General features: G+C 39.0%; 1 protein-coding gene across 2 annotated transcripts in view; it reads left to right on the top strand.

Moving 5' to 3' along the window:
- The first annotated feature begins 5,740 nt into the window (after positions 1 to 5,740).
- The window catches only part of LOC118819947 (cingulin-like protein 1), a 45,775-nt gene continuing 23,966 nt past the window's right edge, over positions 5,741 to 27,549 (top strand). For both annotated transcript variants that reach the window (XM_036587970.1, XM_036587968.1), the window contains exons 1-4: positions 5,741 to 5,848; positions 11,564 to 11,685; positions 21,890 to 21,995; positions 22,221 to 22,436. In XM_036587970.1, the coding sequence (XP_036443863.1) occupies positions 5,813 to 5,848; positions 11,564 to 11,685; positions 21,890 to 21,995; positions 22,221 to 22,436 (480 nt within the window). In that variant the 5' untranslated portion in view covers positions 5,741 to 5,812. The remainder of the gene's footprint in view (positions 5,849 to 11,563; positions 11,686 to 21,889; positions 21,996 to 22,220; positions 22,437 to 27,549) is intronic.

The following is a 27,549-nucleotide window of genomic DNA, read 5'->3' as shown; positions in this document are numbered from 1 at the left end:
CCTTAATTTGCTTAAATTGTATGTTTTTTTCCTGTTTAAAAACTATATAAGTGGACATATCAGAGTGTATTTATACTTTCAATAATTGAATAACAACATGTTCTTTGTGTGAATGCTTTGGAGCAATCATGTGAACACAGTGTCCAAGTTTCATCACTGACGTGTGAGTGAGATCAACAGTGGCTGCATGTTTCAATGAGTGTATATATCATATATGTCAGTCGGCTCCTCTGTGAGTGTAGGGTTCTCGCTCTCTTTCATACAGCTTGTGGATTCTTGTTTATGTGGAGGATCTCGAGGCGAACTGGAGCTCCACTTTACTGTTGCTTTTGTCAGTCTGCTGCTTATTGATTCGTCCATAGGTCTCCACAAGCACCGTCCAGTGTAGTCTGCTAAAGACATTGAAGGTCACTTTTAAAAACAGTTTTAAAGCTGTATTTGAACAAGAGGGCTACAAGCGTTCTATCGTAACATTATACAGCTGCAGCTGAGCCAAAACCTATTTTCCTAACTCAGTAACCATTTTTATCATTTGTGTGCGAAGTTACAGTGAGAATTAAGCCCCATAACACTAAACTTGTGACAGAGAGAAATATTTTAGGCCAGACTGGCTTAAACCTTCTAACATCAGGTTTTCAACAATTAATTGCATAACTTCTGTGATTATTGCATAAAAATTCATAAATCAAGGATAGAGAGAATGATGAAATTATCAATAATGAATTAAAAAAAGCAAAACGTACCAGCTTTTGAACTCCTCTGCATTCTTAAATGGTGTCTTGTCACATTATTTTTTATAGAAGCTGGTCTGATGTTAAAATGGCTTTTAATTTGTAGTGTTTGAGACAAAACTTCAGTATGGACGTGTAAAAATGTCGTCACTGACCAAATCTTTTTTTCAAATTTTTTTTCAATTTTTAGTTTTCTATGTATTTTAAGTTTAGCAGCTGGCATTTATACTGTACAATAGAAATGCTTCAGAATAAAATCACGTTGCATTAACTTACATTAAAAGTTCTGAAAGTTTTCTCCTGTAAAGTTACCATTGGGGAGATACTTGCACAGCAACGACATGCTTTTCTCCAATTGTAATAAAAATTCTAACGCTATGTTGAAGAACTTTGGCTTCATATACGTTCAGCCTGATATTGTGTATGGATGCACGACCATATTAAAATCATATATAAAAATAAAATATATAAAATAAAAAAAATCAACCAAACGTGATTAGGGGTGTACAAACTTTTGCACACAATCATACTTACGAACAGGTGGATCCAAACTTTTTACAGTGGCTGCGTCCATCAGTGCTTTGCAGTATGTTAGTATGTTGGTCTGTTACAGAGCAGCAATGGACAATGCAGCTGCATGCAAAAGTTTTGGCACCCCTGGTCAAGTTGCATTTTGTTGATTTTCCAAGCGAAAATAGGTTCTCCAGATATGCTCTACATAGAAAACACACTTAAATATGCTCATTTTAGCACACAATTCTATGCATTTGCTAATATAAAATGTGCCATAACTTGTGCACAGGCCACATACGTTTTTCTTATGTTAAGTTCAGTAAATAAACAGTAATAGTTCATTAAAAGGAGCAGAAGTGTGTTCTCAGTAGAGGACATGTTCGCTTATTTACACTCAGAACACCATCGCTTGATTAGCCAGGGGCGCACACACTTTTGCATACGCACTGAGACAGATGTTTGCTCTTGGCTGTGCTGCGGTGAGTATAAGGATGTCCCGTTCTGGATTTCGTGTTATTGGAGCAGATCTGTGCAGGAATGCGGCTTTGCCCTGTGGTTTGGACGGAAACGTCCCCCTGTAGTCTGTGCCCACCCTCAGTTCCTGACCACTTCCATTTTTGGTGAAATTATTTAGTGCCTTGCTCTGAGAAACAGAGCGTTTGGTGCTGTAACATTCCTGCTGTGAAGGTGGTTTTTTTAAAGGCTTTGTTTATTCGTAGTGCTACTGGTCATATCTGAATAAACTCCAGTACGAGATGTTCTGGTACACACTCCCACTCGTCTGTGGCGTTTGGTCTGTGTGTGTGTGAGTTCGGTCAGTTTGCTCCATCAAATGCTCAGACCAAATTTGTTAAATCAGTTTTTTTTCTATCGTTTTAAAGGAACGATTTGGCAAAAAATCTAATGTGCACAATATTTAACTCGGTCAGTTGGTCACGACATGTTTGGTTTAGTCCTAGAGCTGAAAGATTAATCGTTTTATAGTGAAATCACAATTTAAGATGCAAGAAATGTGCAATTTTTTAAAATTATGGCCTACACTGTTAAAAAAGATAGCCATTTATTAAAGACAATGATTCTATATAGAACCATAAACACTCAAAGACCCATTTGCATGCTTAAAAAGTTCTTTGCATGGTGAAATGGTTCCTCAGATTGATAGAGAATGTATTGGAAATGGTTCTATATAGCTCCAAGAAGGGTTCTGCTATTGTTCTGCTATTGTTATGTTCTAAACGTTCTATATAGAACCATCTATAGCACATTCTCAATCAATCTGAGGAACCATTTCACCATACAAAGAACTTTTTATGCACGCACAGCCTCCTAGAGTGTTTGTGGTTCTATATAGAACCATTATCTTTACTAAAGAACCCTTGAAGAGTCTTTTTTAAGCACGTACGTTAGCAAAACGTTCATTTTAAGAGGGGAAACTGAACCTACTAAGAGTTTGTGAAGCACCTGTACATGAGTTGGACCAATCAGAGGCCTCCAAACCTCCATGGGTTGTGACATCACAACCACAACTTGCTGGCAGTTTGGCACAGTATGTTCAGAGGTCAAGGCTCATGATGGAAAAGGTGAATATTCTGGTCTTCTTGGCCAAAAAAATCAGGCCTGAATCTCAGTTTAAAAAACGCAGTCAGAAAAATCGCAATTAGATATTTTCCCCAAATTGTTCGGACCTATTTAGTACTAGAGCTGCTAGGCTAAAGGTGCTAACAAACACTAGAAGTCAATAGTCACCAAGACTGTTTTCACAAATACATGCACAAATCCTCATATATTTGCTTCATAAGCTATGTAAACATTTAGTAAAATGGCATAACCTTACACATTTAAGCTAAGATTGGAGCTGCGTTATCATCTGCGTAACGTCCTGCTTCCCGATAAAATTCCACTCTTCAAATCCTGGGGTTTGTTTTAAAAAGTCACTATGCAGGAGCGCAGCATTAGCACAGTGATATGTCAGGCTTTCTTACTGGGAGAGAGTTAGAAGTCGTATATCAAATAATGATAAACCTGCGAAAATGAGGTGTTGCAAAAGACAGAACCAAGAAATCTACGAGCAAAATTTGCCACAGATTTCCAACTGATGCAGACTGTGGCTTTTGGCTTTAATTTTTTTTTGTTTATATAGTGATTCACAGTGAGTCATACTGTGTTCTAACCCACATCAACAAGTCTGCACAAGCTTAATTGAGACCTAGATGCAGGTTGAAAGACGTTTTGGGGAAATATTTACCGAAACAGTTTGGGTGACTATTGACTTCCAGTGTTGGTTTGAAACGTTGAGTACTAAAGCTAAAGTAGCGAATTTTGGACACCAAACATCTCTCGGCTGATCAGCTGCATTTGAAGTGGAAAATTATGTTTCACCAAAACTGGAGCTACGAGGCTAAAGTTGCTAACACTGTAAGTCAGTAGTCACCCAAATCATTTATGTGAATGCATCCTCCAACACTTCTCTCAGCTCACTCACCACATCCAGGTCTTTAGTAAGGTCACACAGGCTTGTCGAGGTGGTTTAAGACAAAATTAGCTAAATGTCGACAGGTAGCTGAATGCTAAAGTACTTCTAAGTTGGACTTCTTGTTTTTTGTTACCTTCCACCATTTTTGCAAAGCTAAATTAGCACAGCAGTAGTGTTTTGGATGAGACAGAGCAGCCAATCAGTACAGAGCTCATTTACATATATCATTCTTAAAGGTGCAGTAACAAAAACAGCCTGTTTAAAGGTTGGAAAATGAATATTTGGTAAGTAAAACCACACAAATGTCTCAGGGGAAAGAATAAAATACAAGAAAATTAAATGATATGGGTCGTTCATAACTATAATAACCCTGGAGCTTCATTTATAAAACATTTGCACACAGATTTGATCTGAACATGATCATATGGGACAATTCACATAATTAAAAAGTACATTTAATGTGAAAATGTGCATAGATCATTTGATAGTGGCTGTGATAAAGCATTAAAATGCACAATTTGTGAACATCGTTTTTATAAATCATTTAAAGTTTTACAAGTGATTTTAAAGGGCAATTCAATCAGGACAACAATATGCATAATTCAATGTTGTAGGATGTAAACAAAGTCATTCAAAGTGGTTTGATGATTGTAGAAACACTTACAGATTGAGATTTCTTTACAGTGGTGGTGATAGGAACCAGGGGTCGCCATGACTACAACACAGATATAGCCATTTTATTTACTATCCAAAACCACCAGTGAACCTACACGAGTCTTCTGAGTTTATATGGAATGTTGATGATGGAAAAATAGTGGAAAATCTGATAATACGTTTTCTTTGGCCTTACATGTTTTGTTGACTTGAAAATAAGCCAAAATGTCCTAATTTAATACACAATTTTTATTTATTAGCTTAGTTTAACATGTTGGAAAAAATAAAACAAAATGTAAAATATGCCATAACTTTTTTTTTGCACAAGCTCGTTATGTTAGATTCAGCAAATACACAGAAATCATGCATTAAAATGTGCTTTCTGTAAAGGATGTTTTCACTTATTTACATTTAGAAAATCAACAAAAACATAAATTTGCTTTTGCTTCTTTGTTTTTTTTTTAATGTACTTGCAAGGCTAATGTGGCTAACAAAGAATAGAAGCTTAAGCACACCAATTAGCACGATGCTAACTGCATGCCTAGACCATTGAAAGGATCATAAAAGGCCAATAACAGAGAGGCTGTAAACAACAGCAGCCACAAACAACAACAAAGAGTAACCGCATAAATCGTACAGTGAAAAGCAGCTGATTGGATCGCAGCCCAATGACATCATCTTAGTTTATTCATTCATTTTTATCAATTTAGTTTGAATTTAAACCTGTTTCTTGTTAAGTATTTATTTATGATTTGTTTTCATAGTATTTTGAAACTTGGCACTACTGTTTAAGTATGACATCTACTTATTTACAATTAGAAAATCAACACATCATTTGACCAGGGGCGCACAAACTTTTGCACACAGCCATACTTCTCCGCCATAATTGATTTTCAAAAAATTTGTCAAACCTATCGTTAAACAGTGTCTCAGTCATCAGGCAGTGAATTCATAACCATTTCACGTAGTAACTTTCTGTGAGGGAGCTTTTAGAGGTGGACGTCTGGTTCCTATCACCACCACTGTGAACAGTTCTGACTCCAGAAAGGAGCAAAACCACTCTGAATGACTCTGTTTACATCTTAACCGTTTAATTATGCAGACGTTTGAGTGGGATTCCCCTGTAATTACATTACAAAGGAACTTTCCCATCGATGCCTAAGCTAAGGCGTTAGCATAGGTTAGGGTGAAACTGTTAACTGGCGTTCACTCGCGAGTGCACACGCTCTTCTAGAAACTCTTAATCTTGTCCCCCGCCAGGTTTTAAGTCTCCGGGCGGGGGTAGTGGGGGGTTATAGAGAATGATCAATCAGACACACACACACACACACACACACACACACACACTCAGCAGTGGGCTGGCTGGTGAAGAAGGTCACATTTGCACTCACGGCAACAGGACAGGATTCAAAACACTGTCGTCGACCCTGAAACGAGCAACATGAGTGCCTTTGGCTCTTCTTCTGGCTTTGGGTTTGTGAGTAACACTATATATACTAATCTTAAAGTTTGCAGAGTGAATTTGTATATATGTACCAAAGTTTTTCATGCTTTCTCGAAGATAAACCTGCTCATTTGCATGAATTCTGAAGACGGACCTGTCAGTATCTGTTGATTCTTAGGGAGATTTGGGGGTTTTTCAGCTTGCGCAGAGCGTCTTGTGTTGTTTTTCCGGTTTACCTTGGACGTACCCATGTTTTTTCGCTTTTGATTTAATTCAATTTTGCAAGTGCTTTTCATTAGAGATTAGAGGACTTTATTGTGAGCAATCCTGCTCTAAAAACACCAACTCTTTCAGACATGTCCAGTGTTTGTTTAGTCTGCATTCCAGTAGTTTTGTTTCCCTTTCATTAGCTGTACTTTTTTGTCCACGGGTCATTGAGTAATCTGGGACAGCTCAGAAGCTGGAGTCACTTCTGGTAACCCTGGAGTTTTGTTTTGACTAAAGCTTTTGTGGTCTTGTCTCTTATTAAAGCGATAATACGGCAAACAGTCAAATTCCCTGCCTTAGTGTAGTAAATCAGCCAAGACTTGTGGTTGCTTTTTTGGTTTTGCACAAGAGTTACAAGGCTGATGTGGCTAACAAGGCATAGAAGTTTATGTACACCAATTAGTAACATGCTAACTGTATGGCTAGACCATTGAATGGATTATAAAAAGGCCAATAACAGAGAGGCAGCCACAAACAACAACAACAGCAAAGAGTAACTGCATAAACTGTACAGTGAAAAGCAGCTGATTGGATCGCAGCCCAGTGACATCATCTTAGTTTATTAATTTTTACCAATTTAGCTTAAATTTAAACTTGCTTCTTCTTAAATATTTACTTGTTGTTTGTAGCATTTTTTTAAACGTGACACTACTGCTTGTTGCGCTAATATTACTAGCAGCTAATCAAAGCTTGGACTCCACACATTAGAAGATGTTGAGTAATCTCAGATAGACTATCTGACACTGTATGATCTTTTGTCTATAAACATGGACAGAAATGAAGGTGTTAACTATTATTTTTAGCTATGCTAGCATGCTTTTGTATTTACTTATAGATAAAAGCTTGTCAGAAACCACATATGCATTAGCGTGGTGCTAACTGCCTGCCTAAATCGTTGTACACTCACCTCAAACCATGTGAAGATGTTCAGTAATCTCAAACTTGGTTTCTGACACTGTATGATCTGCTGTTATCTATAAACATAGACAAATTTTTGTCTTTACTTATATATAAAAGCTTGTCATATATTGTCAGAAACCACATATGGAGGCTATTTGAGATTACATAACAACTCAACGCTATGTTAAGTATATCATAATTTAGCCATAGAGTTTGCATGATGCTAATTGCTATCTGTAAACATGAACAAACCCACATTAGCATGGCTAAAAACAGTAGCCATCCTGAGGCCTGAAACTGCCCAGTTGCCGTGGTACAAGCTTCTATTACTTGTTAGCTACATTAGCCCCGTTAGCCAGTGCTGAAGCTAAAGAAGCAAACGTTAGACACCCTTTATGAAACGGATGGTTCTGGTCCTAAAATCTGATTAGCTGAGCCATTGTCATTGTAAAATCCACACCTATGACCGCATCACAGCGACTGAATTGTGTATTATTACGCCATGACACAAAAAAAAGCCTTGTGCTGGTGATGGAATAATCCTTGACTCTCATGCTGCTCACATGGAGCATATTGATGTAGTAAGAACCCATTTTTTGTTTAAACTGAGCGTCTGGCACCTTATGTTTTTGACTAGAACCGGGCTGGTCAGCTAGCTAACAGGCTAAAAGAGCCAACAGCCTAAACAACTCGATCATTAATATCACAGGCTTGAATTGAAGTATTTACGGTCTGATTTACAGTAAAACTGCAGTATAAAAGTCTAAAAATGTCACTTGAATGTTTTACACACTTCAAATGTGTTTGTCAGAAGTCACGTCAAACCCAGGCTGAATCCCAAACGGCTCCGTACTCCCTAAATAGTGTTCTAGCTATGAAAGCTTAGAAATTCTAGCCTCTCCAGCCAAACAGTGCATCATTTATCGAGTGTGGATGTGTCTGAATCACAAATGACTGTTTCTTAGCTGTATTTTGCTCTGTTGGGCTGCAGGATCCAGTATTTAAACTCCTATGTAGTGCACTATGTAGGGAGCAGGGAGCCGTTTGAGATTCAGCCCCAGCATGAGAAGAGAGCACCACTGGATTGGTGCTAAAGAAGACTCGCTGTGGTAATTTGGTGACCAAAGGATATATTAAAGCAATAATCCAATAATCCAGGTCATGTGTTACAGTGATTTTATCACAGGGAAGGGAGTTTTACTCTGCTTTGAGTCGTGCCTAACAGCACCCTTCTCCATGATAAAATCGCAGTAACGTAGGCCTCTTTTGGCTTATTGCTTTAATATATCCTGGCTGATTTGAGGTGAGAGTTTCAGAAGTTGAACAAACAGGTGCTGGACTTAATAAAACAGCCTTTCTTTTCCACTCCATTTCTCTGATAGCTCTCACCAATCTCCTCAATGCTAATTCCCAGCGTACGTAGCCAAAACAGGTCCTTCAGCTTGACGTCCTGTTTGTTCTGGCTACCTGTAGGCCTGCAGGCTTAGCCACGAGGCGTTTTGGCTGCACACCTCCGCCTCTCTCCGTCCCAGACCTGTTCCAGGCCTGTCTGATGATGAATCACCGCGGCTCGTTCCTCCAAACACACCCGAGCGCTCGCCGTCAGCCGTGGCAGCTTTTGCTGGAATGCACGTTGGTTGTTTGTCGAGTTGTCATTAGCTTCAACTGCCAGGTCGTCATGGGGATTCATGATGAGTGCAGACAAGCAGGGCTGCACCGATACATCGTACGTTAGTTTAATATTGTGATATCGGTTTTTGCGTTTCTTCTGAAATGAAGGTGTTAATAATGAGTTTTTGCTGCAGTAACAGCCTCTACTCTTCTGGGAAGGCTTTACATGATATTGGAACATTGCTGTGAGGATTTGATTGAGCATCAGTGAGGTCAGGTACTGATGTTGGATGGTCAGTTCTGGATCCTAACTCATCCACTGCTCCACAGCCCAGTGCTGGGGGGCTTTATACCCCTCTAGCTGATGTTTGGCATTAGGCATTGTGGCCTGTGTGGCTATTCCAGAACATACAGTTCTATTGGTCCATGCTTTTGGAAGCTTTATGGAAATTATGCATGGAAGAAGCACAATTAATGTACCTTCACTCATTGGAAAGACTGTCCGAATACTTTTGGACATGCACTTTTTTTGAGCTAAATGTTCTGCTTCCTGTTTAAAACGTAACATTTGTAACTAAAGTGGAAAGCCACACGTTCATAAAGGTTGTTATTAGTACTGATGTTACTGAAGACTTCAATATGCAAATGAACCAAAGAACCAAATTAACATATCACAAACTGGTTTATTCTGTGGCTGAAATTCGGTTCTAGATATGGTTCTGAATCTAAGTGTTCATGTTATCCAGCGAATGTTATATATTTTAGTAAATATATTGTACACTCTTAAAAAAGCTGGTTCTTCAGGGGTTGTTTAGTAAAAAAAATGGTTCCATATAGAGCCATGAACACTGAAAGAACCCTTTGCATGATTAAAAGGTTCTTTGCATCATTGAATTGTTCTTCAGATTGATGAAGAGTAGAGGGTGCTGTAGAGGGTTCTATGTAGAACTTTATTAAAAATGGTTCTAAACAGCACCAAAAAGGGTTCTGCTATTGTTACAGGCTAGAACTATATCATCATAACAATAGAAGAACCCTTTTCGGTGCTATGTAGAACCATTTTCTTTACTAAAGAAGTGAAGAACATCTTTTTTTAGATGTGTACTGCGAGTGCATTGTGTGTTGATAGAATTGCGATGTGGTATTTGATCCGTATCGTGCATCCCTACAGTTTCACGCTCAAAGGCCTCGTTCATGCCGGACGTTATCAGCCATCGTGGGTGATCTGACCATAAGTGGGCGGTGCTAAACATAGGTGTGACCTCTGATCACATCACTGAACACCTTCTGAGGTAATCAGTGACACACAGGACCAGGACAGCAGTGATCTGCTCCCCCCAAACACAGAACGTCCGCTGCCTCGCTGTTGGGGGGATTAACGGGGACTCAGGCGCTGAGGCCCACTCATATTCAGGAGGAGTGTGTGTGTGTTTGTGTGTGTATTTAAGGTCCTGTGTGGGGACCTGCTTCCCCTAGGATGGTGGACATTGTGGGGACATTTTCGTCTTTCTTTCTTTCTTTCTTAAATTTTGTAATGTTTCCTTTTCTGTCTTTTTTATTTCTCTTAGTCTTTGTCTTGTCTGTCTTTTTTGTTTTTTGCTTCTGCTTTCTTTCTTTTGTTTCTTTGTTTTGTTTGTTTCTTCTTTCTTTCTTTCTTTAATTTTTCCCTTTCTATCTTTTTATTTCTCTTTGTCTTTCTTTCCATCTTTTTAATCCTTTTGTTTGTTTGTTTCTTTGTTGGTTTCTCTTGTCTGTCTTTTTCTTTCTTTCTTTCTTTCTTTCTTTCTTTCTTTCTTTGTTTTTGTTTCTTTGTTCTTTTTATGTTTTGTTTGTTTGTTTCTTCTTTCTTTCTTTCTTTTTCTTTCTTTCTGTTATTTGCTTTTGTTTCTTTGTTCTTTTTATGTTTTGTTTGTTTGTTTCTTCTTTCTTTATTTATTTCTTTCTTTCTTTCCCCTTATTTCTTTATCTTTTTTTATTTACTTTGCATAAGTGAAGAATAAATCAGTGGTGTCTATGGGTCTTCCACACCTGGTGACGGACAGCCCTTATTTATCCTCTCTTATCTTTCAATCAGTTGAAAATGTGTGTGTGTGTGTTTTACTTTGATGAGAATTTGAATATTTAATGTAAGTGGAGACGTTAGCTGGGGACACATTATACCACTTAACAACTAAGGACCACCTTAATCAGCTACGTCATCACTGACCCCTGCAGTTTTTCCCCACTCAGTTTGAGTACATGTACCAAAAAACCCAGAGCAGTGCTGAGCACACGCACGGGTCCCGATCTCCCACTGAATCCCGCTTAATTCGCTCGACTTGTTAAAGCGAGGCTGCGGACGCTCTGTGAAACGTGCGGATGTCGGAGGGAGCAGATTGTGCAGATTGACGTGGCCTGTGAGCCGCCTGTCACTGCCAGTCACTTCCATCTGTGAGCCGACGCTGGCGTCCAGCGCCCGCGGCCAAAATGCCCACATAACGCATTAGTCATTCTATTGTGTTTTTTAAGGTCGTTTTGTTTGGCCATCGAAGGATATTTAAAAACGCAGAGAAAACGTGGAGGGCTGGTTCTCATGACTGTGTAACACTCGACGCACGTGTTCCTGCGTGTGACTGACGCGTGTGTCATCCTGTTTATGCAGTTATGTCTTTGTGTAGATACAGTAATACTAATATAGTGATATATAAAACAGGTGTTTCTAACAAAGTGGTCAGTGAATGGAAGCACAAGGTGTGTGTTACTAATAAAGTGGCCAGTTAGAGGAAGCACAAAGTGGGTGTTTCTAATATAATGGCCAGTTAGTGGAAGTACAAGGTGAGTGTTTCTAATATAATGGCCAGTTAGTGGAAGTACAAGGTGAGTGTTTCCAGTAAAGTGGCCAGTGTAGTAAGTATGTATAGATACGTAAACATCACAGTTCACCATTCAGATTTTTGATGATGAAATGTTCTGATTTGTGTCTCCTTGCAGGATTTTACGGAGAAGAGCAGCGACAGTGTTGGGAATTTGCGGAGTTTGATCACACAGAGTCATCTCGGACTGATAGAGCTGCAGAGAGAGACGGAACAGGAGATTATACGTGTCAAACAGCAGTAAGTATTCAAAAGAGGATAAACTTTAGAATAAAGTACTTTTATTTTCACTTTTATTGCTTATTAAGAGAGTTTATTGGGAAGTATTTGGTTAGGTTTTTTTTAACTTCTAAAAGAAGACCTCTATTAGGCAAAATAAGACAGTGGGCGCCGTGTGGTGCCCAGATGGCTGACCACTTTCATGTTTTTTTGAGATGTCTAATAGTTGAATCATACTGGCAGGAGATTAGAAATACTACAGGGAGTATATTTGGAATTGTTTGAGTTTTCATGGGTGGATCTTGGAGAAGTCCTGTGGTTAGGAGGGAAGAATGATACATACCTGCTTAAAATGTTGACAAACAACAATGTATTGAAACAGTTTTTAAAATGGAAAGTTCCCGTCCTAAAATCTGATGGACTGGGCTGCACTTGAAGCTGCATATGATAATGCTGTTCACATGGAGCGCTGAGTTTACTGATGAAGTAAAAACCCCGGTTCTGTTTAAACTGAGCAGCTGGCAACTTATGTTCTTAACTAGAACCCGGCTGGTCAGCCAGCTAACAGGCTAAAAGAGCCAACAGCCTAAACAGCTCCATCATTAATATCACAGGCCTGAATTAAAGTACTTACAGTGTGATTAACTGTTAAACCTCAATACAAAACACTACAAAATATGTTGCTTACATGCTTTAAATGTCTGTTAATTTTTGCACTCATCAGTCTCGCTCTGAGTTTGCATGTCTGAGCTGTTGTTGCTCCATTTGTTGCTCCAAAACAATATTTTTTTATTTCTCCTTAATTTCTTTTTCTTTATTCATATACTTATTTTTCTTTTTGTTTCTTTTTCCTTTTCCTTTTTCTTTTTTCTGTCTCTTTTCCTTTTTCTTTTTATCCTATTTCTTTTCTTTATTACATTTCTTAAATTATATTTCTTTTTTTCTTTCTCTCTTTCTTTTTTATTTCTCGCTCCTTTCTTTCTTTGTTTTTCCCTTTTTCTTTTTTCTTTTTTTGTTTTATTTCTTTTATTTTTTTATTTCTCCTTAATTTTGTGCTTTATTTATATATTCATTTTCTTTTTGTTTCTTTCTTCCTTTTACCATCTTTCTTTTTTCTTTCTTTCTCTTTTCCTTGTTTATCTTATTTCTTTTTTCTTACATTTCTTAATTTCTCCTTAATTTCTTTTTCTTCATTTATACATTTTTCTTATTGTTTCTTTCTTCCTTGTTTCTGTCTTTCTTTCTTTTATTGATCTTTTTCTCTTTTTTGTTTGTTTCTTTTGTTCATTTTTCTTTCTTTCTTTCTTTCTTTCTTTCTTACCTGTCTCAATAAAGAATGAAGAAGTCACAGTCTCACTCTGTGAGTTTGCATGTTCTACCGCTTTGTGGCTGAGCTGTTGTTGCTTCTAGATGCTTCCAATTCACAATGATAGCACTTAAGGTTGTCTAGGGCAGATTTAGCAGGACAGAAACTACACTGACTTGTGGCAGAGGTGGCATCCTATAACGGTGCCACATTTAAAGTCACTGAGCTCCTCAGTGTGACCCGTTCTACTGCCAGTGTGTGTCTATGGAGGCTGCGAGGCTATGTGCTTGATTTTATACACCTGTTAGTAATGGGTGTGGCGGAAACACCTGAACTCAATAATAAAGAGGTGTCCACATACTTTTGGCCAAATAGCGTAGTTGTTGAGTATGTTTAATATAGATATATATATATTTGTTGGACAAATGCTTTTTCAACAAAAACTGCAGCTTTTATTAGAACGAGAGAGAGAGAGAGAGAGAGAGAGAGAGAGAGAGAGAGAGAGAGAGAGAGGGTTCTCAGCTGTTCCTCTGCAGCGCTAAAGTAAATAAGTGGCTGCCAATCAGGGCGGAGGCCTCGTCTCTAACCAGAAAGGCAGGTCTCTGACAGGACAATTATCTCCTGAGATGTTCTCGCTCTCTGTTTTTCTTTCTCCCCTCACTCTACCGCTTTCACTCGCTCTCTTTAACGGCCTCGCTCACCTTTGGCCGCCGTTGTGTTCACAGCGTGGCTGTGCGTGTTTGTGCTCCTCAGTCGTTACAGTGTGATTAGTTGGGAGGTTCAGTGGCTGTAAATGAAAGTTCAGCTCGTTACAGTGGAAACACTGTGTTCTGCTGCAGATCATCTCACTGCTGTACCTGTGACATCACACCGAACATTAAACACACGGATTATAATAATAATCATTATTATTATTAACATAAACGATCAGCTTTATTTTCATTTTCTTTTCTTCTTTTCATTTTTCTTTCTTTCTTTATATATTTCTTTTTATTTTTTATTTCTCCTAAATTTCTTTTCCTTTGTTTATATATTTAGTTTTTCTTTTTGTATATTTCTTTCTTCCATTCCATTTTATTCATCTTCTTCTTTCTTTCATTTATCTTTTACCTTTTGTTTTTCTTTTCTTTTTTTTTGATGTTTTATTTCTCCTCTATTTCTTCTTGTTTATTTATATATTTAATTTTCTTTTTGTTTTTCTTCCTTCCTTTCTTTCTTTCTTTCATGTATCTTTTTTCTTTTTTGTTTGCTTTTTCATTTTCTTTCTTTCTTTCTTATTCTTTATTTTATTTCTTATATTTCTCCTTAATTTCTTATATTTCTCCTTAATTTTTTCTTTCTCTTTTTCGTTTTATCTTCTTTCACTTTTCTTGCTTTCACTTTCTTTCTTTCTTTCTTTCTCTTTCTTTGATTGTTCTTTTACTTGATTTCTTTGTTTATTGCTTTCTTTTTGTTTACGTGTCAATAAAGAATGAAGAGGTCACACTTTGTGAACACAGTGATGGCTGTTTACTCCTGTTAGTGATGGACTTATCAACTCTTATCTTTCTTTTCCTGATGTCTTCAGTTTAATGCTAACATGGACATTTAGACATTGTGGGGACATTAGTCTTCCTCTACGAGGATGGTCGATGCTGAAGGTGATTCTGTGGTTGCTGAGGTTAAAGTGAGAGTGGAGTTTGGAGAAGCACAACAACATTTACACACACTTATACACGCCCCCTACACACAAACACACACACACACACACACACACACATCAGTGAACGTACCCTGATCTGACCTCGCTAATCTGCCGCTAACGATCCATCAATGCAGGCAATGTTGGCTCTGAATTGACTGTATTCACAGAAGCTATAGAAATACAGTGTCCTGTCATAAATTACAGTGATAGAAACTCGAAAACTGACCTGTCTTCTTCATTAGTATATTGTTTTGTCTCTTTGACCCTTAGCCCACCACATACACTGCACTTTTACCCCCCCAAGGCAAAAAGTTTTGGCACCCCTTCTGTAAATATAATGACTTACAACAAGTCAAATTCTGCACTTAAGTTTGAAAATCATATGTACTATATAAACTAAGCCAATATGTACTGTATCCTTGTTTCTACGCTCATTGTCCATTTTATCAGCTCCACTGACCACATAGTTTCACTTTGTAGCTCTACAGTTACAGACTGTAGTCCATCTGTTTCTCTGCATACTTTCTTACCCTGTTCTTCAGTGGTCAGGACCCCCATGGACCCTCACAGAGCAGGTACTATTTGGGTGGTGGGTCATTCTCAGCACTGCAGTAACACTGACGTGGTGGTGGTGTGTTAGTGTGTGTTGCGCTGGTCTGAGTGGATCAGACACAGCAGTGCTGCTGGAGTTTTTAGTGTCGCTGCTGGACTGAGAACCAAAAACATCCAGCCAACAGCGTCCTGTGACCACTAATGAAGGACTGTGCAGCACCAGATGAGCTATCGTCTCTGACTTTACATCTACAAGGTGGACCAACAAGGTAGGGGTGTCTAAGAGTGGACAGTGAGTGGACACAGTGTTTAAAAACTCCAGCAGCAGCTGAGAATGACCTACCATCCAAATAATACCTGCTCTATGGGGGTCCTGACCACTGAAGAACAGGGTAACAAAGTATGTAGAGAAACAGATGGACTACAGTCTGTAACTGTAGAACTACAAAGTGCACCTGTATAGTCAATGGAGCCGATAGCATGGTGAGTGTAGATATAAGGAGGTTGACTCACAGTAATCTGAATGTAGCATATATTGCCAAGGCATCATTTTCGGTCATCAAGCATGTTTTCTTTCCTTTTGCCAAAGGTGAGCTAATTGCTAGTTTTAGCTTTACCGTTTAATTCGTGGGAGTTTCTCGGAGAGACTTCCAGACGCAGCAAGTTGGAGCACATCTTCATATCGGTGTGATCAATCAAAGGGTGCGCCGGCACTTTTTCCAGTAATTCCATTGTTGTTTCAAAGACTCTAGCTTGCCAGACGCTAACTCGCACGGCACTGAGAACCCGGCCTGTGTGTTAGAACACAGATAATGATTTAGACGTGCTTCAGAGCTGAATTAGTCTGTGGCTCAGGAGCGGATCGACTCAAGCTCGGACTTGACTGGGAAGAGCGTGTTCTGTTTGCGTGAGGTAATGGAAGAGGAGAGCGGTTCTGTGGTATTTCGTGTTCCTGGCGGCCGGATGACGAAGCCTTGTGAAACCCAATTGAAGCTCTCCAGCTCTTTATGTAATCCAGTACGAGGTCACTAGAACGTTCTCGCTGGTTTTATCCACCTCAGCCCTGCGCGCCGTCCTGCGTCCAGCAACTTATGGACAGAGACAGTGTGTTAAAGCTCATAACAGCCTAGTATGGTAGAAATGTTGGAGTAAGCAAATAAAAATCATTGGTCTTTATTGTCGGAAAGCTTGAACGCTTGAACGCTTGAGTGCCGATGTTTGTAGTTGATCTGCCAACAGAAACCTGAACAGTCAGAGGATCCTATGCGCTGATAAAGCCACAGCAATCGAGAACAGTTAGAACCCGCAGAAGCCTCGTTTACATACAGATGAGTGCCGAACAGCCTCAGTCAAATGACAGGGTTTGTTATTTTTCTGAGTGTAAATAAATCTTTTTCTCTGTTTCTTTCTCTTCTCTTTCATTCTCTTTCTCTCTCTGTTTCTCTCTCTTTCCACTCGCTCTTTTGCACTTTCTCTCAGTTTCTGTCTCTCTTTCTGTTCTCTCTTTCTCTCTGTCTTTGCTCTCTCTCTTTCTCTGTTTCTTTCTCTTCTCTCTCTCCGTCTCTCTTTCCTCTCTTGTTCTCTCTCTGTTCCTGTTTCTGTCTCTTTCCACTTTCTCTGTCTCTCTCTCCATTTCTGTCTCTTTCCACTCCTTCTCTCTGTTTCTCTCGCCACTCTCTCTCTCTCTCTCTCTCTCTCTCTCTGCTTCTCTTCCTCTCTTACTCTCTCTCTATCCCTGCTTCTGTCTCTTTCCACTTTCTGTCTCTCTCTCTCTCTCTAACACTCTCTCCATTTCTGCCTCTTTCCACTCCTTCTCTCTCTGTTTCTCTTCTCTTCTCTTCTCTTCTCTTCTCTTCTCTTTGTTTCTCTCCACTCTTTCTCTTCCTCTCTTTCCTCTCTCATTCTCTTTCTCTCCCTGTTTCTGTCTCTTTCCTCTCTCTCGCTCTCTCTCTCTCTCTCTGCTGAAAGGTGGATTCTTGGTCTCAGGATCTTGTTGTTTTTTCTCAGTAGCTGCTTCCCTCTGACCTCCTGACCGTTGTGTTTTTGTCCTCTGGTCAGTTTGTCTCCTTCAGCCGTCTTTGCTCTTCCTCCACTTGCGCTTCGGGGAAAAACCGAAAGACCAGAGTGTCTGAAATCTCGCTGGTCCTCCATGTCCTTCAGTGGACGCTGCACTCTCGCTGAATCAGCAGATTCAGACGCTTCTGCTTAATCAGTGTGAGACGGAGGGGCGCGGGCGGTGGGCGGAGTCCGGACTGTAAGGTCATGACCTCAACTTCACTGTAAATAAAACAGTGTTATAGGAAGTGTTTTTTAGTTTTATGGTATGCATGGGGGGTTGCTAAGGTGTTACTAGGCTGCTGCTGTGGTATCCAGGCGGGTTGCTAAAGTGTTGCTAAGTCATTGCTATGTTATCCCAGATGGTTGCTAAAGTGTTGCTGGGCTGTTGCTATGGTATCCAGGGGGTTTGTTGAAGTGTTGCTGGGCTGTTGCTATGGTATCCAGATGGGTTGTTAAGGTGTTGTTGGGCTGTTGCTATGGTATCCGGGGGGTTGCAAAAGTGTTGCCAACCCATTGCCGTTACCCCAGGTGGTTGCTAAGGTGCTGCTAGGCTGTTGCTATGGTATCCAAGAGGATTGTTAAATGGTTCCTAGGCTGTTGCTATGGTATCCAGGGGGGTTGCTAAAGAGTTGCTAGACTGTTGCTTTGGTATCTGGGGGGGATTGCTAAAGTGTTGCTAGGCTATTGCTATGGTATCCCGAGAGGTTGCTAAAATATTGCTAGGCTGTTGCTGTCTTATTCCAGGTGGTTGCTAAGGTGCTACACAGCTGTTGCTGTATTATCCAAGGTGTTTGCTAAAGTGTTGCTAGGCCATTGCCATGGTATCCAGGGGGGTTGTTAAGGTGTTGCTAGGCCGTTGCTGATACCCCAGGTGGTTACTTAGATGCTACTAGGTTGGTGCTTTATTATCTAATGTGGTTGCGAAGATGTTGCCAGGCCTTTGCTATGGTATCCCAGGTGGTTGCTAAGGTGCAACCAGGTCGTTGCTGTATTTTCCCAGGTGGTTACTAAGGTGCTACTAGGCCTCTGCTGTGGTATCCCAGGTGGTTGCTAAGGTGTTGCTAAGCTGCCACTATATAATCCCAAATGGTTATGGTGTTGCTATGCTGCTAATATGGTATCCCAGGTAGTTGCTAGGGAAAAAAGCTGTGTTTCAATGACCGCTTTACGAAAAACGAACAGCGATCAGTCCCAAAAGTAGAAGGTTCTACGATCCTGGCAGGTTTTGTGGTTCTAGCTCACAGACTGTGACTGGTGGAAACAGTAAAAAATAAAACCACAGAGTAATAAAATGAAGAACAGTAATAGGTTAACTTCTAATTTCATACAACAATCTGTGAAATATTGTGACTAGATTTAAGATGATTCCACTCGCCAAGATATGATTTTTTTGCAGTGTATGAATCAGATACAGCCTCCACTTTCCCACGCTGCCCTTTGTATAGAGTTTAACAGCGACGGAATGTTTCACATGAGCTTATGCAGCTGCATTTCAACACATCTGCTCTCTCTCTCTCTCTGTCTGTCTCTCTCTCTCTCTCCCTCATACCACTCCTATCACATTTCATCCTATTTCCTAATCAGGATCTGCTTTCTCACAGCGTGACAGTGGCACTTTTAATCTCTCGTCTGTCCACGGAGAAACGCAGGCATGACTGTTCTACACCAGCCTGATCCAAATTCCCCGCTTTGCTAGACAATCACAATGTGGACTGTTGTACCTTTTAGGAGGAGAAGTCCACCTAATTTTCAAAATTTCTGCATAATTAGATGGTGAAGATGTAAACAGAGTCGTTCAGAGTGGTTTGGTGTGAAACACTCTGTTCTAGTCAGTCAGAATTGTTCACAGTGGTGGTGATAGGAACCGGACGTCCAAAGAGTTTAATGCCTCTAAAATGTGGGCGCCCAAACTTTCTGTGGTGTGTGTGTGTGTGTGTGTGTGTGTGTGTGTGGTGTGTGGGGGGTGGGCGGTGTTGAAGTGTTTGTGGTGGGCTGGGGGCCAAAACAGCTAACTAGCCTGTTGGTCTTGTGTTTTCCATGTATACAGTTGTGGACAAAAGTCAGATTTGATGTTTTGATGATTTTCTAAGTCAAAATAAGTGAACACTCAAAGAACCCTTTGCATGAATACAGGGTTCTTTGCATGGTGAAATGGTTCTTCAGACTGATGGAAAAGGTCAAGCCTCTGTCAAGAGTTCTAAGATTTTATGCCTTGCTATGGTATCCCAGGTGGTTGCTAAGGTGTTACTAGGCTCTTGCTATATTATCCCAGGAGGTTACTAAGGTGTTGCTATCCCAGGTGGTTGCCAAGGTGCAAATAGGCCTTTGCTGTGGTATCCCAGGTTGTTGCTAGGATGTTGCTAAGACATTGCTATGTTATCCCAGGTGGTTGCTAAGGTGTTCTGTATAGAACCATTTTATGCTTAAATGGTTCTTTGCATGGTGAAATGGTTCTTCAGATTGATGGGAAAGGTCAGTGCACCGTCATGAGTTCTGTATAGAACCATTTCATGCTTAAACGGTTCTTTGCATGGTGAAATAGTTCTTCAGATTGTGTTGTATATGGTTCTGTATATAACCTTTTTGAAAAGGGTTCTATATAGCACCAAAAAGGGTTCTTCTATTGTTACAATTTGACATTGTAACAATACCAGAACCCTTTTTTGGTGCTATATATTTTCAAAAAGGTTCTATATAGAACCATTTACAGCACATTCTCCATTAATCTGAAGAAGAAACATTTAACGATGCAAAGAACCATTTAATCATGCAGAGGGTTCTCTGAGTGTTCATGGTTCTAGATAGAACCACTTTCGTAACCAAAGAACCATCATTTTTAGTGACATCTGCACATTTTAACACACAATTACTGTTTATTTGCTGAATTTAATATACTGGCACAAAATGAAACACAATATGCGGCCTGTGCAAAAGTTATGGCACCTTTTAATATTTAATATTTTTTGTTTTCTAATAATGTTATTTGTTTTGCACGCTGCTGTATCATCAGTACATGTGGGCAGTTTGGAGCGTGTGGGCTTCGTAAAATCTTTTGTCAAAGATTTGTTAAAATTATAGTCAGTTTAAACTCTCTTACATAAAGTTATGACATAAAATTATTATAAATATGCTGCCTGATGCCTGAGACATTGTTTGATGCTAGTTTTTAGCTGAAATGTCATTTTTAAAAGCTGTTCATGGCAATGGGGTACATGTTTTTCAGATTTATGACTATTTTCTCATCATCAACATCCCATATAAACTCAGAAGACTCGTGTAGGTTCACTGGTGGTTTTGGATTGTAAATAAAATGTCTATATTTGTGTTGTAGTCATGGCGACCCCTGCTTCCTATCACTATCATGGCTCTGAATCACTCTGTTTACATCTCACACACTGAACTATGGGGAAATTTTGCAAAACATTAGTGGAATTCCCCTTTAAAACAAGTATATCTGCCAGTGTAAACAGTTGCAGTAGATTAAATGACTTCAAACAAATAAACTTTTGTAACTCATAACTTATGTAACATATTTTTTGTGTCTTAGATAGAATTAAAGGGCCCATTTCATGAAACAGCAAATTTACCTTCATTTTAACAGCCTGTTCTGATTTCACTGTTTTTGTGATGTCACAAAAAACAATGCTTTTATAAATATCTGCCTGATTGACCTACAGCAGTTTAGCTCCACCCACTCACCCTGAAGTTATAAGGAGTGTTTCAGCTCTCAGTGCTCCTTGAATGAGGCAAGATGCTGGACAGCCAATCAGAACAGACCTCATTTACATCCATCAGCCTTAAAGATACAGCAGGTTTAAATGTCAGGGATAAAAAGAGGCCATAAAGTTACTGAAATATAACTGTTTTGGTATGTAAAACTTAGAAAATAATAATGGAGAATATGGGACCTTTATTTATGTACAGATATTAGAAGTAGTAGATATATTTAAGAAAATATTGGTATATTATTATGATATGTTGAAATCTTTAGCAGTTTTTGGAAATTTTCATTTGATGTCGTCCTGTACTTTTTAACTTTTCTCTTTCAGTTTGCAGTAATTTATGTGTTTACTGTTTATTTAGTCAGGAAAACCTTACAGTGATGACAATTCTACAGCAGAGCCCTGTCTGGTTACCTTGGTCATTTCAGTGCCCATCATTATAGCCATAAGTGTCTCTCTCTCTCTCTCTCTCTCTCTCTCTCTCTCTGTCTCTCACTCTCTCTCTCAATCATTCATATTGCTTATCATAGAAGAATGTTTTTTTATTTTTATTTTTTTTATTTTTTCCCCCAAATGTTGTTGTTGTTTTCAGTCAAGTTCAGATATGCAGTGTTTTTCACTTATTTGTCTGCTGGACTGAACCAATGAGCAGACGAGTGCACACCTCCCTCTAGTGGTGGACTCATGCATTGCAGTCAAGAATGTGTGAAGCGTCTTACACAAGATGAGGCAGCACAATCACTGTGATTCACATTTATGGCTTTTTAAAGCTGTTTAGCTTCCATTGCTTTGACCTTTGTACACAGATTTCTAGACTTACATTCTCACTAAACTTAATCTTTACCTGTGTGTTTGTGTGATTGTGTGTGTGTGTGTGTGTGTGTGTGTGTGTGTGTGTGTTAGGCTGAGGTCAGTGCAGCTACAGCAGAAAATCTTGTGCTGTGATACACCAGGTCCAGAGACTCTGCAGACAGAGGCTGAAAAGAGCACAAACACAGAGACTTGTACTGTAAGTATGTTAAATTGATACAGCATAGATAAACCACTGTCCACTTTATTAGAAACACTTACCTTGTACTTATGGCCACTTCATTAGAAACACCTACCTTGTACTTCCACTAAGGGGCCACTTTATTAGAAACACCCACATTGTACATCCACTAAGTGGCCACTTTATTAGAAACACCCACCTTGTACTTCCACTCACTGGCCACTCTTTTTCTTTGACTCTCAGTGCTTCTCAGGGAACAAGCGTGAGCTGCCTAGGTGCATTGTGGGTAAAGCGGCCCACGTTGAGTGCCTACGCTTTCGAGAGCAAGCCCTCGTCGCTCTGCTGAGCATGCTAGGAGAAGACATCCAGAGGTACCGACAAGAAAGCACGAGACTGGACCACCTCACCGACAGGCTGACCAACGGCATGCCAGGGAAGAGTCAGCTGGACACTAGCATGGTAATGACCGCACTAGCCGTGCTACCGTTGTACCACAAAGGCTTTAACCTATTAACCCTTTAACTGTTTAACCCTTTACTGCATGGATTATGAAATACACAGGAATTATTTTGGGGGTACTTTGCATTTTGGTGCCATATGGCTATACCGTTAATCAGTGGGGCTGCAATCTGTAGTGCATACAGTGAGAGTTAACCTGTACTCTGCAATAGGACACACACACATAGGCATAAAAGATCCCATTGTATGCACTACAGATTGCATTTCACATGGTGTTGCCATATGGCAACAAATCTACGTTATCATTTTCCATATACCCATAGTTTCTAGACTGATATGCATGATAGCAAAATTGTATCTTCCTACAGATTGTGTTTTGGTTCTCTGCTCTTATTGTAAGGCTTTACACTAGATGTTGGAACATTACTGTGAGGATTTGATTGAGCATTATTGAGGTCAGGTACTGATGTTGGGTGATCAGTTCTGGTTCTCCGACTCAACCCAAAGGTATTGAATGGAGCTCCGTCACTCCAGAGAACACAGTTCTGCTCCACAGCCCAATGCTGGGGGGCTTTATACCCCTCTAGCCCACACTTGGCATTGAGCATTGTGACCTTAGGCTCATGTGTGTCCTTGTTCCTCATGATGGAGGGATATTTACCGTCTCTAGACATGTATGAGACATACAGCAGTGGTTTCCTTAGTATGGATTCAAGCAAACTGCAGAAAATATGACAAAGCTAACAGTGATTCATTCTTGAAAATCTCTGTTAATCTGGATTTAGATTTATTAATCTGGGTCTGAAAAAAGGCTTATAATGTCAAGAAAGTCTGAACTCTTAGAGAGACTCTTCAAAATGTTACCCAAGCTACTGTTTAACCCTCTACTGAATGGTGTTGCCATATGGCAACATTAATTTTCTGCCTGACTACAACATAAAAGTGTTTTTTTTCATTCCGTTAGGAAACTGAAGACTATAATGTTATTATATTGTTATTATAACAGCTTAACTGTACTATTTTCAGCAAGACACCTAAAAATGTTGCCTTATTTTAGCTAAATGCTAGCTAACAACATAATGCTAATGCTAGCTATTCAGCAAATCTCCAGTCAACAAATTTGTTTCTTTTTGATTAAAATAGAACCAAATTATATTTTACGAGCAATAAGCTAAAAGGGGCTTTTTGCCCTTTGTTTGGGGTGACTTCTTTCCCCAAATGTTGTACACAAAAATTTGAGCAACGCTGTTCAAGGTAAAGTGTAAGATTTGTGATGGTCTGAGGGTCAAAATGTATATAGTCATGCGCAAAAGTTTGGGCACCCTCAGTCAAATGACTGAAAAATAATATTTGGTGTAATTTTATCACTATAAAGTTTGGTCAGTAGGGGGAGCAGCGCGCTCACTGCTTGGTCTAAACTCCGTCTATGAGCACAGCCATTGCCTGTCATTTTATTGGCTCCCTACATCCGCATTAATTAGGGCATGTTGTATGTCTATGATATGTCAAAGAGATCCTGGTAGGCTGGCACTTGATATCAAGCACGGAAACTAGTTCAGCGCCTTAACCTCCACCTGTTTCCACGTCGTACGAAAGTTTCATGAATTAGACTAAAAATCTGTGCGGGACTGTTTTTTCAGTCCCACTTCCGTCCGCTCCTGCAAGATCTGAGCCCGCTCCGGCAGAAAATCGGAATCATTTGTCCCGCTTCCACCCGCAACCGAAGCGTTTAGTCCTGCTCCCACCCGCACAGTTCTGTCAGGGTGAACTGACATGTTCATTATCCTCTGCTGAAATAACACAGCAGTCATGGTCATCAGGCTCACTGTAAAGCAACTTCACCAAACGCCATTTATTCCCAGTAAACACAGAGCAGGAATTAAACCACAGAGCAGTTATTTTTGGTGTTCTGCTTGGCAGCTGTGGCCGTCGTGCTTTGCCCCGTTCCCACCTGGAGTGGGTTGTTTACCCGCCCGCTCCCATCCACACTGAACACTGAAAATTAGTCCCACGCTCAAGATACTGTGGTGGCTCCCATGGGTCCGGTGGGAATCCCACAGGAGTGCAGACCTCTTAATCAGATCTCAGTCTTCATAAGTCACTGAAGGCGGTCAAATCTGCGCTGTTTTTTACGTGTCTTTGATGAACAAGGGAGACAGTTGTTCCTGAGCTCTGGTGATGTGAGACAGATTCAAGCGTGTGAGTAAGTTTGGGGACTATTATCCTGGATCACTTTCCTCTGCATCACTCCTTTCCGTCCCTAAAGCGCTTTGTTAGAGAGCTGATGGTGATCAGCGATGTAGAGACAGCTGTGTGCGCAGGTTCACCCACTCTCCCAGATGCTGGTGACGGCGAGACGTAGAGTGAGAGCTGGATGGAACATCTGTCCCTTCACCTGTCCTTCAACTGGTACACTTGTCCTCCCTTCCTCTGCTGTTTTCTGTTCTGTACACACTCAGTATGTAGTCCTGTGTAATGTGGTGTTTACGCCTTATGCTATAGCATTAGTGCGCCTTTTACCCAGAATTCTATATATACACACCTTTAATGGTGTTAGTAATTTATTCATGTTCATTAACGTGTAAACTATGACCACGAAACTACAAAATATTGAAAATCTAAATATTTTTGAAATATAAATTATTTAATATATGTATTTTCTAAGTAGATATTTACAAAAAGAAGAAAAAACTTCTTAGATAAAAGATATTTTGAGTGTTTTTTCTTTTGCTTAAAATTAATTAAAATAATTCAAATATTTTTTAAATATATGTATTACACTGTTTAAAAATTATTAATGATACATATTTTTTAAAGTAGTATTATATATAAGTAATTATAATGAAGAATGTCAGTACAGTGTTTTATAATTAAAACTTTATTATTCATATTAAATCTTTTGTGGTGTTAATACATTTATTAATGTTCATTAATGGTTTAACTGTGCATATTTAAAAAAAAATATAAAACATTTCATTGTTTGAAATTTTTTTAAATCTTTTTGAAAAATAATGTATTTTTTAATAGATATTTACACAAAGAACAAACAAGATATTTTGAACGTTTTTTTCTCTTTTACTCAAAAATATATTGAATAAAAAATTATATATAAATATATATATATATATATATATATATATATATATATTTTACACATTTTTAATACAATAAATAATATATATTTTAAAAATTATAATATATGTATAGTTTTAAAGACTAATGTCTGTACAATGTTTTATCATTAAAACTTTATTATTATTATTATTAAAATATTTTGGTGTTAAAAAATTTCTTAACATTTTAACAATGACCACAAAAGCATATTTTATATTTGTTTGAAAATGTAAAAAATATTTTTGAAATATTTATTATTTTATATATGTATTTTTTGAATAGATATTTACATAAAGAACAAACAAGATATTTTGAGTGTTTTTTTCTGTGTAGTTTTAATGAACAATGTTAATAGATTTATATAAGGAGACAGGGACATGGATAATAAGTATATATAAAATAAATTGATAAATAAATTTTATATATATATATATATATATATATATATATATATATATATATATCTAAATACATATAAAATCTATATATTTATTTATTTATTCATTTATTTATTTACTTGGTGAAGTAAAATGAGTGCTGGGTACCGTGTGAAGGAACCTATCGTTAGTGACACAGAAAACGGAGACATGTGCTCGCTCCAGCAGTGTGGAGAGCCAGAGGCAACTTCACTGTCCTACATAATTAATTGCCTTTGTGCGTTAATTCGGCTGGCGAGGCTCTCTTTTGGTGGTTTGCACATTTTGCACCACTGAAATTAGAGGAGAGAGCGCAGGCCCTGCTTACGCTGTGGAGGAGATCAGCTGAGCAGTCTGTCTGTTTGGAGCTTTAATACTGGCTCGGAGAGGAAGAGCAGGGCTACGTAGCTTTACTGCTGCTGTTGTGTCTTTTTTAGAGATTAGAGTGTAAGTGGATTCCAGATTCCACAATACACACACACACACACACACACACACACACACACACACATACACTCTCACACACACACACACACACACACATACACTCTCTCACACACACACACACACACACAGAAACAGTGTGAAGTTGGTGCACAGGATCGCAGTAATCTAGGTCAGGACGCATGGCAAATTCAGCACCATATGTCGCTTCAGCGGCTTCCCCTGAGGAATAAACACATAAACTCTCTCTCTCTCTCTCTCTCACTTTCTCTCACTCTGACTCTGACTCTTTAACACTCTCCCCTCCTCTCTCTCTCTCTCTTCTTTCTTTCTTTCTTTCTTTCTTTCTTTCTTTCTTTCTTTCTTTCTTTCATGCATCAGTTGATTTATCTTCATTTCTTATTTCTCTCTTTCCCTCGTTTTTTTCTCCTCTTACTATCTTTCTCATTCTTTCTTTCTCTTTCTCTTTCTCTCTCTCTCTCTCTCTCTCTCTCTCTGTTTGTTCTTTTCTTCCTTTTCCTTCTTTCAGTTTTTCTCACATTCTTCCACTCTCTCCCTCTCTGAAGCACTTGTTCACTCTTTCATTCATGTGTATTTGCAGTGTATATCACAGTTCACACACACACACACACACACGCGCACACATACACACACACACACACTGTGCCGATCTTCCTGTATGTTCAATCTCAGTGTGAATGTACTCTGCTGAGGGGGATTAAAGCATGCTGTATAGACACATATGTGTGTGTGTCTGTGTGTTGCCGTGGGAATGAGACAGATGTACAGTAATGCCCTCTCTCCCACAGTGGGACCCTCAGTCCGCCAGCTAAAAAAAAGCAGTTCCACAAACCACTCACAGCCCATCGAGAGAGAGAGAGAGAGAGAGTGTGTGTGTGTGTGTGTGTATGTACAATACACACATAATACAATGCATATAGAGCATATTGTTATTACCTATAGGTACCAACATATATAATACATATAGTACAATTATATATATATATATATATATATATATATATATATATATATATATATATATATATACACAATACATGTATATATACATGTAAGTATGTAAATAGGCTATATATATATATATATATATATATATATATATATATTACCTGTAGATA

The sequence above is a fragment of the Colossoma macropomum genome, unplaced genomic scaffold, assembly GCF_904425465.1.
Source record: "Colossoma macropomum unplaced genomic scaffold, Colossoma_macropomum, whole genome shotgun sequence".
NCBI classification, from domain to species: Eukaryota; Metazoa; Chordata; class Actinopteri; order Characiformes; family Serrasalmidae; genus Colossoma; species Colossoma macropomum.
The sequence above is the reverse complement of the archived record's forward strand: the minus strand, read 5'-3'. Positions and strand labels throughout refer to the sequence as shown.